Below are 19273 nucleotides of genomic sequence, written 5' to 3' on the forward strand. Positions count from 1 at the left end.
ATAGAATGCTCTCTTTAGCAGGATCAGAAGCCCGGAAGCTGATCAGTTCAGCTGCTGGGCTTAGCCCTGTACCCTCATCATCACTAAGAATGAGAAATGCAATCCCAGCACTATTTTAAAATAGCATGTGGGATGGAAAGTACACCTGACAGAATTGCCATCGCTGACCTCTGCTTTAAGAATGCCAGTCCTGGACTTACAGTGCTGAATAGCAATGTAACATGTTTCATGGCTTTATGGTTAGAATATAATGGGGCAGTTTTAAAAACAAGTGTCAAGTATTATTAGATTGTAAGCCCTTACGAGCAGGGTTCTCTGGTAACCCTCTTGTATTTTATTGCAACTGTACTGTCTCCCTTTATACTGTAAAGCATTGCACAAACTGTTGGTACTATATAAATTCTGTATAAAAGCATAATAAAGTTGAAATTACATTAACTTAAATACATATGTATTACCACCATCCCTTATTCAAAACAGGACAGAGAAATAAAAGGCAAAAGGGACATACATTTTTATTCTGAAATGATCTCTGGCCACAACAATAAAATTTTACAAATATTCACTAAAAATTCATACTTCTGTCATCTGCTGTACAATACATACAGTATAAAACTGGCCACTGATTCTTGTCCACTCCAACATATCCAATGTAAAGTGGAGCCAGCAGCATCTCACAGAAAATGTACACAAAATTATACATAAGTCCACATTCAATCAAAATGGTTCACATATCAGTACACACAACCGCAGCATATTACAGTCACATGTCTAAGATGTTGCTGAAGAAGCAAAGCAACAGCATCAGAGGTTCTTAAGTTTGTTTGCCAGGTTATACTGCTTTTATTTTTTACAATCTTTTATAGGAATTAAAGGATTCGCCCCCACAGGTGCACACCTGTGAGGCTGGGTGATGACCATCACACATTCTTAATTTGCAAACTGCATCTAATTTATTTGCAACGAAAGCCACACAATCTGCGCACATTAAATTTCATTGGGAACACAAACAGAACCAAAAACATTTTGCATGCCTTTGGTGCGTTGCATTCCTGACTACATTAATAAGTACTAAACATACAATCCACTCCAAAAACAGATTAGATGTTGTTTGTAAACTAGATGATCATTGCCAGATATGGCCGATTATGGTCAAATCGAAAAACAAAATCTATGGGCAGTTTGCAACCTCTGCAGACACCTCCTGGTAATAGCAAAAGAACTAATCACTCAAGCTAGATTTTCACAGCCAACTGCTACTTTTCTCCTGAGAAAAAAAACGCTGCCAGAGATGTATGTTCAGTGCATAAACACACACCCCAGTCAGTACAAGCATGCATATTTATATCCCCATCATTTTACACATTGTCAGAAGATCAGACTGCTGGAGAAGCAACCTTGTGCATGGGTACTCATAAGCTAGCTATACATTTAACGAGCCAAGCTTAGAGTCTTGAACTTTATAAGATTTAACTGGAAACCTACAATCAACAATTGTGGAAGATCATGAACTTCCAATTGCAAGGAGGAAAGCAGACATGGGTGGTACAACGACCACATTAAAAGCAGAAAGAATTTGCATGTTCTAAGCCAGGGGTTTCCAAATTATGGCCCTCCAGTTGTTCAGGAACTACAATTACCATCATGCCTAGTCATGTCTGTGAATGTCAGTTTTACAATGCCTCATGGGATGTGTAGCTCCGCAACAGCTGGAGGGCCATAGTTTGGAGATACCTGTTCTAAGTGTTTGCCAGTGTGTTCCACTTCAGAGCAGATTTCAACTGATGGTGACCCAATACTCTGCCATAGAGGATGTCCCAGCACTGGTGTCTGCCTCTGGCAAGCATACTAGACTGAGCGGTTGATTTACTAAAACTGAAGTGCAAAATCGAATGCAGCTGTGCATGGTAGCCAATCAGCTTCTACCTTCAGTTTGTTCAGTTTAAGGATGAGTAAGTTTTGTAACATGTGAAAACCATAGTCGGGGTGTAATATCTTCGCTCGCTGCCACAATCTAAAAACAAAACATGGCCGTGTGGGGCTCCGTCCACGTCATCCAAAGTGATCTGTGAATAGTAAAACTACAAGTCCCGACAGCCTTTGCAGCTGTCGGTTTGTAGTTCTCAATGAGCTACCATTGAGCTTACACCCACAGGAGACCTGCATGGCATCAGCAATCTGCTGATCGCTGGTGCAATGCTTTCCAGGCTCCTAAAACATCCTCCCTCTTATGCCCTGTACACACGGTCGGACATTGATCGGACATTCCGACAACAAAATCCTAGGATTTTTTCAGACGGATGTTGGCTCAAACTTGTCTTGCATACACACGGTTCACACAAAGTTGTCGGAAAATCCGATCTTTCTGAACGCGGTGACGTAAAACACGTACGTCGGGACTATAGACAGGGCAGTGGCCAATAGCTTTCATCTCTTTATTTATTCTGAGCATGCGTGGCACTTTGTGCTTCGGATTTGTGTACACACGATTGGAAATTCCGACAACGGATTTTATTGTCGGAAAATTTTATAGCAAGCTCTCAAACTTTGTGTGTCGGAAAATCAGATGGAAAATGTGTGATGGAGCCTACACACGGTCGGAATTTCCGACAACAAGGTCCTATCACACATTTTCCGTCGGAAAATCCGACCGTGTATACGGGGCATTAGAGTGTAAGCTCTAACAAGCAGGGTCCTCCAATTCCTACTGTATTAAAAAGTGTATTGCATTTGTCCCATCTTCCCTCAAGTTGTAAAGCGCTGTGTAAACTGTCGGCGCTATATAAATCCTGTATAATAATAAAATCATATATGCACCTTTTTTTTTGCAGGTAAAAAAATGTGCATTTATTATTTTTCGTTAAAAGGTGAACTTATCCTTTAGGCTGGGTTCACATATGCTGCAGCTGCGGCTCACAGCATGGGGCCCGGTACATCCTTGTTCACCCATTCAGGTGAGAATCAGGTCCAAATTGTTGCCTGAATTGGAACCAAAGAAGCACAGGACCCTTTTTAAAATGTGGACTGTGGCCACCCCTGAGATGTGTGAACCAACTTCATTGAGAGCCGGTCACACTCTCCTGTCATGTGAACTGGATGCGCGGAAACCCGCATCCAATTCGCATATATGTGAACCTGGCTTCAAGCTTTGACAATAAAAATCTGGAAGTGGATTGGTTTCTATGCAGAGTTGCATGAGATTTTGCACTCTCCAGTTTTAGTAAATCAACCAGTGACCGGAGAAAATAACACCTGTAAAAAAGTGTCACCCTAAAGAAATGACAAATGCTGCCCATTTCTTTCAATCTGATTCTGCCCAGAGATCTTGATAATGTGCTGTATAGAATGACTGACAACACCATTAAGAACCACTGGGCAAGACAAGTGTAGCAAGTTTGTAAGCATAAACATTTAACGTTTCAGAAGTAAATGTCTGTCCAGATGTAAAAAACAAAAAAAAAGTTTCAAGAAGAGAACTCACATTGGTGTGTTTCTGATCAAAGTTAGAAATTGGGCTATGCTGTAATCTGCAGAGAAACAAAGAATGAACCCTTAGAGAAGTGTATGCTCTATGGGTTACACTTCACTCCTCCTTCCTGTTTACAGTATAACCCAATAAGAAGAGGCTATGCACTCCAAGATCATACATGAAAAGTGGCTCAAATACTGCGCACCTAAGAAAAGTCGCCTGGCTGCAAAGCCATTACAAAAGGAATGCACTTTGGTTCTTACCAAATGCCCTGGGATTGAACACACTAGAAAAATGAAAAGTTTGAGGTAATTCTTACAAAATTAAATAAGATTGTGTTTCCTTCACTAGTAGAAGCATAACAAAAACAATGTACAAAATATAAAGGGTTGGTGTACAAATGCAGATATATATAGTACCTGTTAATTAACTTTGAGCCTCCTTAACCCTTCAGATGTATGGAAGTATAATCCAGCAGTGTGAATGGATCTCAATAAGAACAATACTACTGTTATAGGTTACTTTTAAGGCCTCTATACAGAATTGGTTTAAGACAAGTAGAAATTATCTGTAATATAAATGCTTTTCTCACTACTTACCATCTACAGAGTAAAACATGAGGCCAAACACGCCCAGTGTGGCATTAATAAAAAGGCACAATTTATCCTGTATTGTAAGAGTAACTCATTCTGTTGTTGGAACAGTTGTTACAGTACAACAGAAATACACTTGTGTGTCAAGTAAGCTCCAACTGGTGCATGAAACAGCAAAAATGAGACTGCAACCAAAGAAACAGCAACATACTGTGCTATCACTACTGCTGTAAATAGGCAAGACGTCCCCAGACAATGGGAACATGTGAGACACAATATTGTTACTAGGACGACACACAGCAGATCAGTCACCAGAGCCCTTAAAGTAATGACAAAGTTGCACTTGGCATGCTTTGTGTTTGCACTTAACGTTAGAAAATGACTAAAAGACAGCCGCTTTATTTGAGAATCTCAAATTCAAACTGGTGGAATAAAAAAGGGGGGCAGATCATCAGGGCGAGGGTCACTTTTATGACTCTCTTTCCTAAATGCAAAGATCGCTGGGGACAATTTACAGTGAAAGACATAGTTCACATCAAATAAGTGCGTTCAATGCGCAGGCCAAATCAATGCCAGCTTGCAACTGTATTTTGCACCAGACAAAAATGTGCAAACTGACAGCGTGGGTATCATCGCACGTTTGGTTAAATACATAGGAATCGTCTGCCGTAATAACCAGGTTACTATATTTAGACGAAAGGGAGAGGCGCTCTTCAGATTTTTGTTCTTGGCTCTGAACCAATGTATAAACACATTCCTATTTGTGAAAAGGATTATTACAAACACTTTAAAACAAATGTGGATTGAAATAAATGTTGTCCCACATTTGACAAATCCTATCGGTTTTTTTTTGTGAGAAAATTAGATAAAATGACATCATCTGTTTTGTTGTTTTAGACACATTTGGGGACCATGCTTTAAGTGTGAATAGAAACTGCAAATGTTAGTAATGTGGATGTAATGTAGACGTCACATTCAAAACCACACTATCAACCATATAGGTTTACTGCATAAATTAAAAGGGTTAACAGTCTTACACTGTTGTGGGGAGCACTCACATAAACCTCTAGCGTTTCTTCATAGGAGACATTTGCGATAACCGGAACCAATGCAGGTGCTTTCAATAAAAGAACATATTAAAAGCATCAGTTGTAGAAGAAGAAAAAAAAAAAAAAGTCATTTCCTGGGTTCCTTGCCACTGCACCACACGAAAAAAAATTGGCTTACATTTACAAATAAAAATCTGATGAAATAATTTGACTCCACCATAAAAAGGACTAAAAGTATCTAAAGAATATATTACGCAGACAGAGTTTCCTTCCCTGCGTGTATAACAATGATCTCCAAACTATGGCCCGGGGGACAGATGCGGCCCTTTGCTTGCCATTATCCAGCCCTTTGCGCACCTATTATCATCCAATACCAAAAATGGGGCATGATGACACCAATGCAGGGCCAAAGTTCCTCCCAATGACACCAACGATGGGGCACAATTCTTCCTAATGACACCAACGATGGGGCACAATTCCTTCCAATGACACCAACATTTGGGCCCAATGACACCAAAAATGGTGCGTGTTTATTCCCATTGACATCGGGACCCTCTTTACTCATAATATCTACAGTCCAGCCCCCCTTAAAGCAGAGTTCCACCCAAAAGTGGAATTTCCACTTATCTAATCCCCCCCCCCTCCCCCTCCGGTGCCACATTTGGCACCTTTTGGGGGGAGCCGATACCAGTCTTTGACAGGTATCCTGTCCCCACTTCGGGGAGACCGGGTCGCGGCAAAGTACGTCACAGCTCGGTCCCTCTCCTCCTCCCCTTCTGCCGGGCCAGTAAAAGAGTGCAGCGCAGGCTGCGCATGTGCAGTAGGGACCCGACTGTGAAGCCGAAAGGCTACACTGCCGGGTTCCCTTACCTGCAATGGCAGCACCCAACATCGCTGGACTCCAGAACAAGCAAGTGTCCTAATGTTAAAAGTCAGCAGCTACAGTATGTGTAAGACTGTAAACTGGCCCTTTGTTTAGACAGTTTGAAGACCCCTGGTTTAAAAGTATGAGACCAGTATTTTTTTTTTTTATTAATAAAAAATTATTTTTTAATTAACAGCAGTGACAAGCAGTGATATACACTCATCCTCAACCACCAATCAGCTATGAGATTTTAAAGATCCACAAATAACTGAGGCACATGTTGCAACCAATCAGATACAAGCTTTAACTAGTCTGTACTCTTTACACTTGCTGTAAGGCGAGTCTGGCCGTTTGACATAGTTTACCACCAAACAAATACTCTTTACTTTTTTATAACTCTTTGCACATACCTCCAACATAATTAACATGCTTAAAACACTTTACTCAACTGTATGAAGATATGCAAAGTATGTCAAATGCATACTGGGAATCGACTTCTTCATATCCAACATACATACAAGATACATCCACTTTGGCCAAGTCTACTTTGTAAAATAAATTAAAATAACGTGTGGTTTCTCAGAGCACTTAAGTAATTACTTTAAAACGAATGGTTGGTAGCTAATCCTTCGGACACCAATAAATTAGGTTTAACAGTCAAGCAATAGACAGTGGCCAGCCACTGATTTTGACACATCCTAAACAAAGCCAATTAAAACTGATATGCCTAAAAAAAATAAAATTAAAAAAAACTTAAAGCATCGTCCCCATTGTTTAAATACAAAATTGCATCCTTACTAAAAATTACAATGGCTGCACAGATAAAAGTATTGATATAAACTGAGCAATTAAAAATATTATGAACTTGAGCTGTATGCATAAGGCTCAGCAAGGTGTTTAAAGAAAAAAAAATCTTTATGAATCAGCTAACCAACTTTGGCAAAACGGTCCTTTGTTGAATATTTCCATTGGCATCAGTCATTTGGGCCAAATTATTTCTTAGTTTTGCAGCTGAGCCTGATGCAGGAGGTAACTTAGAGATTGAAGTTATAGCACCCGAGCTTTCGGTTATTCTTTTGGATGAGGTCTTTTCCCCCGTTGGAGGCTTCGGCAAGCGCCGACGTAGCCAGTGATGCCGTAAAGCTTGGCTGGGTGTCATGCGCAGAGCGGGATCCCACTCTAAACATTGCGATAGAAAATCAAGAAACAAGGGATCATCGCAGCCCTTTAAAGCAGTTACCCAGTCCCTACTCCCAGGAGGACCTCGTAATTTTCCTCTACGAGAGCGACCACCATTCAGTACCACAGATCCGTCTGGCAGGGTTGTAACAGTGCAATATCGAGGATAACCTTTGGAGCTGACAAAATTTTTGCCGCGTTTTGATGAATCAAGTAGTTTTTGGGGTGGCATTCCCAGTAATTCGATCATACATGCCAATTGATCACCTTCATCTTCTCCAGGTAAGAGTGGATAGCCAGTCAACAGTTCTGCTAGAATGCAGCCTAAGCTCCACATGTCAATAGGCATACCATAACGACCTCCAAGAATGACCTCTGGAGCTCGATAAAAGCGAGACTGGATATATGTGTAAACACGCTGATGTTCATAACAGCTAGATCCAAAGTCTATGACTTTTATACCACTTCTACCCTGTTGCTTCAATAAAATATTTTCCGGTTTAAGGTCACAGTGGATTATTCTGTTTTTGTGCAAAGCATCCAAGCACTGTAAGATTGAGTGCGCAAATTTGCGAACTAAAGGCAGACTGAAGCCTTGAAACTTATTTTTCTTTATCAGCTCATAAAGGTTCATGCTTAGCAACTCAAACGTCATGCAGATATGATTGCGGAATGTGAAATTCTCCAGCATGTGGATGACATTCATGTTGTTATCTTTATCCTGCTTTTTTAGGTGTTCTAGGATTCTAATCTCTTCTGCCGCTTGACGATGAAATCGTTTCTCATTCCTCACCATTTTTAAAGCCACGTGCTGATGGAGCTTGTGATCGTATGCCTTAACAACTTGACCAAAGCTCCCTTTTCCAATAACCTTCAATACTTCATATCGGTATGCAACGTGATCGTGTGGCACTTGCACATAAGAGCCTTGGTCATCATCATAACCACCATTATTGGGGCCACCAATTACACCTTGACGTTTCTTTGCATTTGGACCCAGGAAGTATATTTCTGAATAGTTGAAAATTTCATGGTGCTCGAAGGCTGTTAGTTTTTGCATGTATTGCTTCATTGCTTGTTCCGGGGTTAACGAAGAGGACTTCACTTTGGTTGTCCCATCAGCAGATTTCAAAGAGCTGGAACTTCCTTGTCTCCGGTGTGTGCTTTCTAGCTGTCTTTCTGAAACAACAGGAAGCCCAGTCTTGCCAACATTAGTGAGTCCATTTGGTTGTGTTGTCAGTACTGTCCTTTTGTTACTGTTGTCCTCAAACAACTGCTGCACCTGGATCTGTCCATGACTGCTAATGTGCAGATGTTCATTCATCGTGTGCTTATTGCCTCCAATCTGAAAAACAAAAATGTACAACATTCATAAAAGAAGGACAACAGTAATGAGGTTTTCACAAATATCAATTGCAACAACCATCATCACAATATATAGTAAAAACAGCTTGGCATTAAAGCAACATTTAAAAAGGAAGCCTGCAAAAGAAGAGTAATAATTACAAGGCATGCTGCCATCCATTAACTGCTCTCTTACAAACCCACACAGGCTGCTGGAATATTAATCACTGGACACTGCCTGGTGTCAGATGCTTGCGTCCCTTGCACCATGCTGTGGTTTGACCAGGTAGATGGTCAAAAAAAAAAAAAAAAAAAAGACTGGAAGCTGATTGTTTTCTATGCAGAGCTGCTCCAGATTTTGCACTCTCCAGTTTTAGTAAATCAACCCCAATGCTACTAGTGTGTCTCTACAGTGGTTCAAAGGCAATGAGGTGGAACCAAAGCAGGGGGATACAGAAATCCAACACATGCTGGCTATTCCAAAAGTTTAGGAAAGAAAAGAGAAAAATATCCCATCATTCAGTCTGACAGATGAAATATGATCAGATTCTATTCATCTGCTACAAAGCATCTCTGAAAAGGGCAGTGTCTATTGTCAATAGAAGCTAATCAGATAACAGCTGTCCAAAGCAAGTTGCTACAATGACTCTTTCAGCCACAAAGTACTCCTATCCTTAACTACTTGCCGACCACGCTATAGCCAAAAGACGGCTACAGCGCGGGCCTTAATTGCCAGGAGGGTGTCTATGGACGTTCTGCCGAGCAAGCGATGTCTGCGCGTCGCGCTCTGTGATCACTGAGTCTATGAGACTTGGCTGATTACAGATCCGAGTAAGGGATCGATCCCGGCCCCTTACCATGTGATCAGCTGTCCGCCAATGATGGCTGATCACGTGATGTAAACAGAAGCTTGTTAATCTTTTTTTTTTTTTTCCCCTCACGATATCAGCTTGAGGGGAAAAAAAAGCCGATCACAGGCTTCTGTCAGAGGGACATCGGTCCCTCACACAGAAAGCCACGGCTGCATTTTCCGTGCCCACCAGCGTCAGCTGCCAGTGCCCACTGTGCCAGCCATCAGTACCCACCAGTGCCAGCCACCAGTGCTGCCAATCAATGCTCAGTGTTGCCCTTCAGTGCAGCCTCATCAGCGCACATCAGTGAGGGAGAAAAATTACCTGTTTTCAAAATTTTATAACAAACTATGAAACAGTTTTGTTTTTTTTTCAAAATTTATGTCCTTTTTTGCTTTAATTTAGCAAAAAAATAAAAAAAACCCAGCAGCAATTAAATACCGCCAAAAGAAAGCTCTATCTATGTGAAAAAAAAATGATAAAAATTTAATTTGGGTACAGTGTAGCATGACCGCGCAATTGTTATTCAAAGTGTGAGGGGGCTCAAAGCTGAAAATTGGTCTGGGCAGGAAGAGGGTTTAAGTGCCCAGTAAGCAAGTGGTTGGCATATGTCTGTCTATAGCCCAATTTGGACTTTGTGAGTAAAGTTTAAAAACACAATACCTAAAAGGATAGCTATACTTTTTTACATATTAGAATATATATTATATTTAAAAAGGTTTTCCGCAATCACTTAAAAAGGGCGCTCAAATCAAAAAGTAATATTAAGTGATAGAGAATGGTGAGCCTAGCCAGCCAGATTTCGAGTATCCAAAAAATATCAGGACAGCATGATCTCGCTACCATAAATTACCTACTCTGTTCTTTTCCACCTGGGGGTTTTAGGTGTTCCCACCCACCTCTACATAAATAATTAAAACAAAATATACAGAGAACTCCTCATAATGACCACAGCAGATAAAGCAGACTCAGAATCTCAAGTGTGAAAATCCAAAATAAATAAATAATAATTAAAAAAGAATTACCAGGTGGTTTATCTCTACTGCATCTTCCTAAAACAGACATATCTGTTTTGTGTACACTAATCTGTTAACACTTAAGTAGGCTGCTGTTTTAGCTTTTTAAATCTAAATGTAACTTCCCCCTATGCCTCTTAAAGCAGCCGATGTACACCTACGACGGATTGCGCTGTCGTGCAGACCTGCCACGGTATGACGACGGAGGCTGGTCAGCAAAGGGTTAACAGAAGTCAATGCAAGTCGTAGTGCAGGAACCTTCTTCTAAGTCAGACCAACTTAAGTCGCACCAATTAGAACTGTTCCATTGCCATTCATGGGGCGAGACTTGTCATGTGACTTTAAATTCAAGTCGCATGACAAGTCATGGCAGTGTGAACCAGGGCTAAGGGTCCATGCACATTTGGGCATTTTGCCTGTAGAAGCAGCTCAATGTTCTCCTATGTGTCCAAGCACATTAGGACGTTTAGAGGCATATTTTAAGCTCAGTGTTTAAAAAGGCAGAAAAAAGACCATTCTGGTTTTTGAGAGGAGTTTTCTGACCTAAAAAAAAAAAAAAAAATATATATATATATATATATATATATATATATATATATATATATATATAAAAACACTCTGCCTAAGTTCACACTGACTGCGGGAATGAAATCCTGCGAGTTCAGCTGAATTTGCGCAATTTCTCTCCCGCATGTCAGTCCCAACTTCAGGGGTGATTTCAGAGACATCCTGCACAGATGTCAATGGAAATCGCACCCTGAAAATCGCCAAAAGTATTACAGAAACTACTTTTGGGAATTGGTGCGGCGCCACACCGATTCGGGCGCTGACATTGCCGATTTGGCATGCAATTTGACATGCCAAATCGCATCAATGTGAACCAGGGCTCCTAAACACCTGTATGAAAACGCTCTATATAAGCGTTTTTTTCTGCCAAATTTTTTTTTTTTTTTTTAAGCCCAGTGTGCATGGACCCTTAAGCTGACTACAGTCGGTTCAAATCTCGGCCGGTTCAGCAGAAAGACCCAAGATTCAAACAATATATGGGCAGGCTGAACATAGCAAAGTTGATTAACTTGGGTACAACCAGCCTGTAGGATAGCCCCTAGCAATAATCCCTGTGTTCTCCTGACCGGGACAGCTTCCCCACCGGGAGAACACAATGTCTTCATGGGAGGGATTTCCCCAACAACACTGACAGTGTTGATGGGAGAAATCAAGCCATTTTCCATGGGTTGCAGGAAAGAAAATCGCTTTTTCTATGGACGACCTTAGCCTCAACCAATGATCAGATGGAGGTTGTGTTTTTCAGATGCAACATTGAAATCACTGTGCTTTGCCAGAGGATTCTCATTTGCATTCAAACAACGTGTCAAATTCCATAGCAAGTATACATCTCTTTTTAACGTGTCCATTTTTTCATTGGTGGACAAATGTATAGACAGGAAAAAAAAAAAAAATAATAATGTAAAAAACGTACAGACCATATCTGTTTATATACGCATAAATGGACGCAAACCCTTGTTTTCTGCAGACATAAATGGACTTAAATTTAAAACTGACAGACGTCTGTTTACATCCACCTGCCTTTAGACACACATTTTGGTTCAGTCTGCATTGGTCTAAAAAAAACTGACAGACAGATCCATACTGAATGCCCATGTTCCAAAAAGGTCCAAAAAGTTTAAATCCATTTCTTTAAACAGTCTCCTAAAAAATTCAAGTATCTTCTTACTCATTATAGGCAGCTGGTGGATGAGTGAAGCTCTATTAAAGCCTAGTGTCTTCTCTGACTCCAAACTTGTCCTCAACGGAATGGCCTGGAAACAGTGCATATAACTCGGTGCCATCACCTTATGTAACCCGACATTTCACACAGTAAATTTGTCATCCTACCTATAAATGTAGGGCTTGGGGCAGCAGAGATATAAAATCTAAAAATACTTTTCAAAATAAATAGGATTAAATATATATTGTGCTATAGTGGCTATATGAAGCCACTAAGGGCCTCCAGTATATGGTGTTGGCCTTTTGAAGTTTCTGTATTTCCTTCCTAGCAACCAGTCAACTTTTCAACTTCCCATGTCTAGAGTAGTACCAGCATTGACTGGTAGCTAGGAGAAAACACAAACGGTCTTTCATTAAGACAATCCTTTCATAGGGCCTCAGGCCAACATACTGTTTTGGTTACATGGCTTTTGTGTGGCAACAAAAAAAGTACCACAACTGCGTACGGCAGTGTACATTATTCCTGAACAGCCATATCACGAGTCCAAATCACAGGTTTTATATTGTATTCTAAATATTTCTTTTTTACAGGGTATTGGATATATTCCTTACTATACATTGCATCCGGAAAGTATTCACAGCGCTTCACTTTTTCCACATTTTGTTATGTTACAACCCTATTCCAAAATGCATTAAATTCATTATTTTCCTAAAAATTCTACAAACAATATCCCATAATGACAATGTGACAAAAATTTGTTTGAAATCTTTGCAAATTTATTAAAAATAAAAAAAAAAAATCCCATGTACATAAGCGTTAACAGCCTTTGCTCAATACTTTGTTGAAGCACCTTTGGCAGCAATTACAGCCTTGAGTATGATGCTACAAGCTTGGCACACCTATTTTTGGCCAGTTTTTCCCATTCTTCTTTGCAGGATCTCTCAAATTCCATCAGGTTGGATGTGGAGCGTTGGTGCACAGCCATTTTCAGATCTCTCCAGAGATGTTCAATCGGGTTCAAGTCTGGGCTCTGGCTGGGCCACTCAGGGACATTCAGAGTTGTCAGAGCTACTCCTTTGTTATCTTTGCTGTGTGCTTAGGGTCGTTGTCCTGTTGGAAGATGAACCTTCACCCCAGTCTGTGGGTCCAGAGCGCTCTGGAGCAGGTTTTCATCAAGGATGTCTCTGTACATTGCTGCATTCATCTTTCCATCAATCCTGACTAGTCTCCCAGCTCCTGCCGCTGAAAAACATCCCCACGGCATGATGCTCCCACCACCAAGCTTCACTGTAGGGATGGTATTGGCCATGACGCTTGCCATTCAGGCCAAGGAGTTCAATCTTTGTTCCATCAAACTAGAGAATTTTTTGCTTTTTGGCAATCCCTAGGCAGGCTGTCATGTGCCTTCTACTGAGGAGTGGCTTCCATCTGGCCACTCTATCATACAGGCCTGATTGGTGGAGTGCTGCAGAGATGGTTGTTCTTCTGGAAGGTTCTCCTCTCTCCACAGAGAAATGCTGGAGCTCTGTCAGAGTGACCATCGGGTTCTTGGTCACCTTCCTGACTAAGGCCCTTCTCGCCTGATTGCTCAGCTTGGCCAGCTCTAGGAAGAGTCCTGGTGGTTTCAAACTTCTTCCATTTACAGATGATGGAGGCCACCGTGCTCATTGGGACCTTCAACGCTGCAGAAATTTTTCTGTACCCTTCCCCAGATCTGTGCCTCGATATCCTGCCGGAGGTCTATAGATAATTCCTTGGACTTCATGGCTTCGTTTGTGCTCTGACATGCACTGTTAACTGTGGGACCTTATATAGAGAGGTGTATACCTTTCCAAATCACATCCAATCAACTGAATTTACCACAGGTGGACTCCAATCAAGTTGTAGAAAAATCTCAAGGATGATCAGTGAAAACAGGATGCACCTGAGCTAAATTTTGAGTGTCATGGCAAAGGTTGTAAATGCGTATGTACATGTGATTTTTTTTCTTCATTGTTATTTTTAATAAATTGGCAAAGATTTCAAACAAACTTCTTTCATGTCGTCATTATGGGGTATTGTTTGTAGAATTTTGAGGAAAATAATGAATTCCATTTTGGAATAAGGCTGTAACAAAACAAAATGTGGAAAAAAGTGAAGCGCTGTGAATACTTTCCAGATGCACTGTTTGCTAGCAGAAAAGCACACCAAGGGGCAATTCACACCAGATGCGGTGGGACTGCGGTGGGCAACTATTCCAGCGCAGTCCCACCACGACAAGACAAAATGCCTTGTCTCCTGTTTGCCCAGTTACACCAACCGCCATGCAGTGGTGTACGGATGGGTACCCTGCGCTGTAAAAAATTACTGCGTGTGTTACTTTTTTTTTCAGCGCAGCGCTTGGTACCACACCGCATCATGCAGCAGCCAATTGAACTTCATGAAATGTTCTTGTGACAATTAAAGCTTGTTAAAAAAAAAAAAAATAGAACAGAACAGAAATACAGTGCGGTGATCCTGCAAGACTGCACCGTGCACCAGCCACTGCATTACAATGCAGTGGCTGGTGTGAATGGACCATTAGAGAAAAAGTATGAATGAAGGAAGCAAAACAAAATGAAACAGGGAAAAAAAGGCTATTCACCAGCAACAAACAAGGACATCCCCTTATGAACAATATGTGGTGCGTGAACAAAACAAGGAAGTAAAAATGTCTGGAAATCAGTCTCTCACTCACATCTGAAACTACTGCTTTTATTTAGGGAAACAAGACTTGAACAAAGTGGAAACTCGGTCAAGAACCATCCCAGTGTGACGCTTTTTGCTGTTAAGAACTCCATTAACACCCACTACACAAAATCAGTTTCAAGGGAGATTATTTTTTTTTCTTCTAAATTTTTATTAAAAAAAATTACTCATTAACAAGTTCACTGTAGAAGAAAAAAAAATAAATACACACATTTTGTAGGAAAAATATGTGCATTTATTATGTTTTTCACAATCAGTGATCACAGGGGGAATGCAAGGCTCCTGCCGACTCTTCCTCCAGCTCTGTCTGTCCCGAGATATGGGTTTTCAGTTGGAGAACTAGAAGAAGTGTCAATTGAATACTAGTGCAATGATCACCACACTAGTCTATTGAGAAATCTATTGGCCGCAGTGGCAGATGGGAATTGTAGTCCATTCATTCAAAGATCTGATGTGAATAAATGACATGTCTGTGCAGGTGGTGCTACACTAGGTTCAAAAGTTACAGCAGCTGCATGGGAGAACAACCCCCGTTGCTGTTGGGATGGGGGAATTTGCTTAGCTACATGTATGTTACACCTTAAATACCATCGTAATGTAACATGTTGCAAATGATAGAGTTAGCCTTTAACCAAATTTTAGCTGTGTGCCCCCAATTCACCAACTTAAGTCTGCAAAGTGTTGATCCTAGCACCCTTTTTTCTCTGTGCAATACAATCAACACACTCATTGATGGCTACACAAGTCTGAGGGATTATGAGGGATTGTAAACTCCTCGAGGGTAGGGACTGATGTGAATGTACAATGTGTATGTAAAGTGCTGCTTAAATTGATGGTGCTATATAAGTACCTGAAATGAATAAAAAAATACAATTTCCATACGATACGCAGAGGTCAAAACGTGTGCTGGAAATGGTGTTCTGCTGTTCAACATTTAATTGACCATCAAACACTGTGCTCTGGCACCACTCTGAAGTCTCACCGCGTTTTCATTACGGGTTGCATTATGCTTTATGCGCCATGCATGAAAATGCACATGCCTCATTTTTCAAAATGCAGCACAACACTGCTCATGTGAATGATCTCATTTTGTAACATGTGATCCTATGACACCTCCATTGTTTTGCTTTTCAACATGTGCTAAAACACCAAGGTGTGAATGGAGCCCAACAGTAAATGAGGGACCTAGAATTATTTTTAATTTCACTCTGCAATGCACAGTGAAACCCAATATTGCACTATGGAGGAGGTTGGGGGGGGGGGGGTTGTTCAGCAGATGGCACACAGAGTCCTGTAAGAGTGATCTGGCAGCTGCACAGCTGCCCAGATCACTTTTACTAAATCAGCCTCAGCCTACTGATAAGAATAGATAGATACGTGAGCTTGTTTTGACCCTTTCAAAGCCGGGACACATGGGCTACACCCAAGATCCCTTTAGAAGTGAAAGAAACATGTAGTTGGGGTGCCATTGCTGTTGACCTCCAGAAAAATGATTTGCCTGGTTATGCTGCTGATCCTCTGGTTTGCAAACTTTGAAACACTCAATTCAAGAATGCAGATCAGGACTAATTTAACTTGCTGCAAATATATAAAAGAGGATCAGAATAGAGCCAAGCAACTATTTCTTTCATGATAGGACATTTTGAACTATCTATATCTAGATAGAGATAATATATATATCTATCTATCGAATATATATATATATATATATTCAACAAAAAGATAACATTTAAAAAAAGACAAGCATTGGTCAGTGTCTTCCCAACATACTATGTCTTCTAATCCAGGACATAGAATCGATTGGTTGGTGGGGTGTTGTCAAATGAACAAAGAGGGTATGCACCATGTACTTTGTCAGAATTACAATTTTTCTCTCATGAAGGAAGAAAACAATGACATTCAGCGACATCTCTCTCTTCTTCCACAGGGTTCATGCAAGGTGAAAGCTCAGTATGCATAATCCCATTGGAAAGAATACACCGACACCATAAATACTTACAATTATAAATAAAAGAAACAGGCTTCTTGTGCATTATCAGAATACTGACAACCCCCTATGTATGTAGCCCTTGTCTGCTTACAAATGACAACCCCCAAAATGTATGTAACCAGAGAAGCTCTACATACATACGCTAACCCCTACAAGTCTATATAACCAGACAAGAAAAAAAAAAAAAAAAAAAATGGATGATAGAGATAGAATTTTTTTTTTTTTTTTTTAGAAATGTCTGAATTTATTACAGAGAAAAAAAAAAACAAACACACATGTACATAAGTATTCAGACCCTTTAACTCTGTTGAAGCACCTTTGGCAGCAATTACAGCCTCGAGTCTTTTTGGGTATGACACAGCAAGCTTTGCACACCTGGATTGGGGTTATTTCTGCCATTCTTCTTTGCAAATCCTCTCAAGCTCTGTCAGGCTGGTTGGTGATCGTCAGTGTACAGCCATTTTCAGGTCTCTCCAGAAATGTTCAATAGGGTTCAAGTCAGGACCTGCTGGGTCATTCCAGGATATTCACAGAGTTGTCCCGGCTCTGTGCTTAGGACCATTGTCACATTGGAAGATGAACCTTCAGCCCAGTCTCAGGTCCTGAGCGCTGTGGAACATGTTTTCATTGAGGAGATCTCTGTACTTTGCTCCATTTAGCTTTCCCTAAACCCCAACCAGTCTTCCAGTCCCTGCTGCTGAAAAAACACCCCCACAGTATGATGCTTCATTGTTGGGATGGTATTGAGCAGGTGATGAGCAGTGCCTGGTTTCCTCCAGACATAATGTTTTGAACTGAGGCCAAACTGAGGTTCCATCTTGGTTTCACCAGACCAGAGAATCTTGTTCCTCGCAGTCAGAGTCCTTCAGGTGCTTTTTTGCAAACTACAATAAGGCTTTCATGTGTTTTGAACTGAGGAGAGGCTTCCATCTAGCCACTCTGCCATAAAGCCCAGATCTGTGGAGGGCTGCAGCGATGGTTGTCCTTCTGGAACTTTGTCCCATCTTTACACAGGAACTCCAGAGATCAGTCAGTCAGAGTGAGCATCGGGTTCTTGGTCACCTCCCTTACTAAGGCCTTTCTCCCCCAACTTCTCAGTTTGGCCAGGAAATCAGCTCTTGAGAGAGTTCTGGTTGTGCCAAACTTCTACTGTTAAGAGAATTTGAGGTCAGCGTGCTCTTGGGGACCTTCGGTACAGCAGAATTTGTTTTGTAGCGTTCCCCAGATCTGTGCCTTACAATAATTCTGTCTCTGAGCTCTGCAGGCAGTTCCTTTGACCTCATGGCTTTTGCTCCGATACAGTATGTATTGTCAGCTGTCTTTTATAAAGGGGTATGGGCCTTTCCAAACCATGTCCAATGAATGTATATCATTTACCATAGGTGGACTCCAATCAATGTGTAGAAAAATCTCAGCAACGATCAAGAGAAATGGAAGGCACCCGAGCTAAAGTGCGGTTGCAAAGACTCTGAATACTTATGCCAATGTGATATTTCAGTTTTTCCTTTTTAACAAATTCACAGACATTTCTAAAAATCTATTTTTGCTTTGTCATTATGGGGTACTGAGTGTACAATAATGAGAACAAAAAATAAATTTAAAAAAACTGTAGTATCAGGCTGCAACATAAAATAGAAAAAGTGAAGGAGGAGGTCTGAATTCTTTATGAATGCACTGTACATACGACAACCCCTACAAGTCTATATAACCAGACAAAAGCTACATACATATGGCAGCCTCAAAAGTCCTATGTAACCAGACTAGCTCTATGTACACAAGACAACTTCTACATACCTATGACAACCCTATAGCTCCATGTAACCAGACAAGGACTACATACATATGACAACCTCTACAAGGCTACATATACATGACAGCCTCTACAAGTCTATACCAGTGGTTCTCAAACTCAACCCTGTCTTCAAGTACCCCCAACAGGCCATGTTTGCAGGTTTTCCTTTATCTTGCACAGGTGCTTTAAATCAGAGTCAATGGCTTGGTATTTTGGACAACTATTTTATCTAAGAGAAATTTCCAAAACATGGCCTGTTGGGGTACTTGAGGACAGGGTTGAAAACCACTGGTCTATAAAACCAGGCAAGAGCTACATACATATGACAACCCCTACAAGTCTATGTAAACAGACAATCTCTACATACATATGACAGCCTCAATAATTCTATGTACCCAGACTAGCTCTACGTACATAAGACAACTTCTACATACCTATGACAACCCTATAGCTCCATGTAACCAGACAAGGACCACATACATATGACAACCTCTACAAGTCTATATAACCAGACAAGGGCTACATACATATGACAACCTCAATAATTCTATGTAACCAGACTAGCTCTAAGTACATATGACAACCCCTACAAGTCTATATAACCAGACAAGGACTACATACATATGACAACCTCCACGTAACCAGACAAGGACTACATACATATGACAA

At 40.8% G+C, this 19273-nt stretch overlaps 1 protein-coding gene across 2 annotated transcripts in view; it reads right to left on the minus strand.

Moving 5' to 3' along the window:
• Positions 1-490: 490 nt before the first annotated feature.
• The window catches only part of DYRK2 (dual specificity tyrosine phosphorylation regulated kinase 2), a 58039-nt gene continuing 39256 nt past the window's right edge, over positions 491-19273 (minus strand). For both annotated transcript variants that reach the window (XM_073620092.1, XM_073620091.1), the window contains exon 3: positions 491-8500. In XM_073620092.1, coding sequence (XP_073476193.1) covers positions 6899-8500 — 1602 coding nt within the window. In that variant the 3' untranslated portion in view covers positions 491-6898. The remainder of the gene's footprint in view (positions 8501-19273) is intronic.

Source organism: Aquarana catesbeiana, linkage group LG03, assembly GCF_042186555.1.
Source record: "Aquarana catesbeiana isolate 2022-GZ linkage group LG03, ASM4218655v1, whole genome shotgun sequence".
NCBI classification, from domain to species: Eukaryota; Metazoa; Chordata; class Amphibia; order Anura; family Ranidae; genus Aquarana; species Aquarana catesbeiana.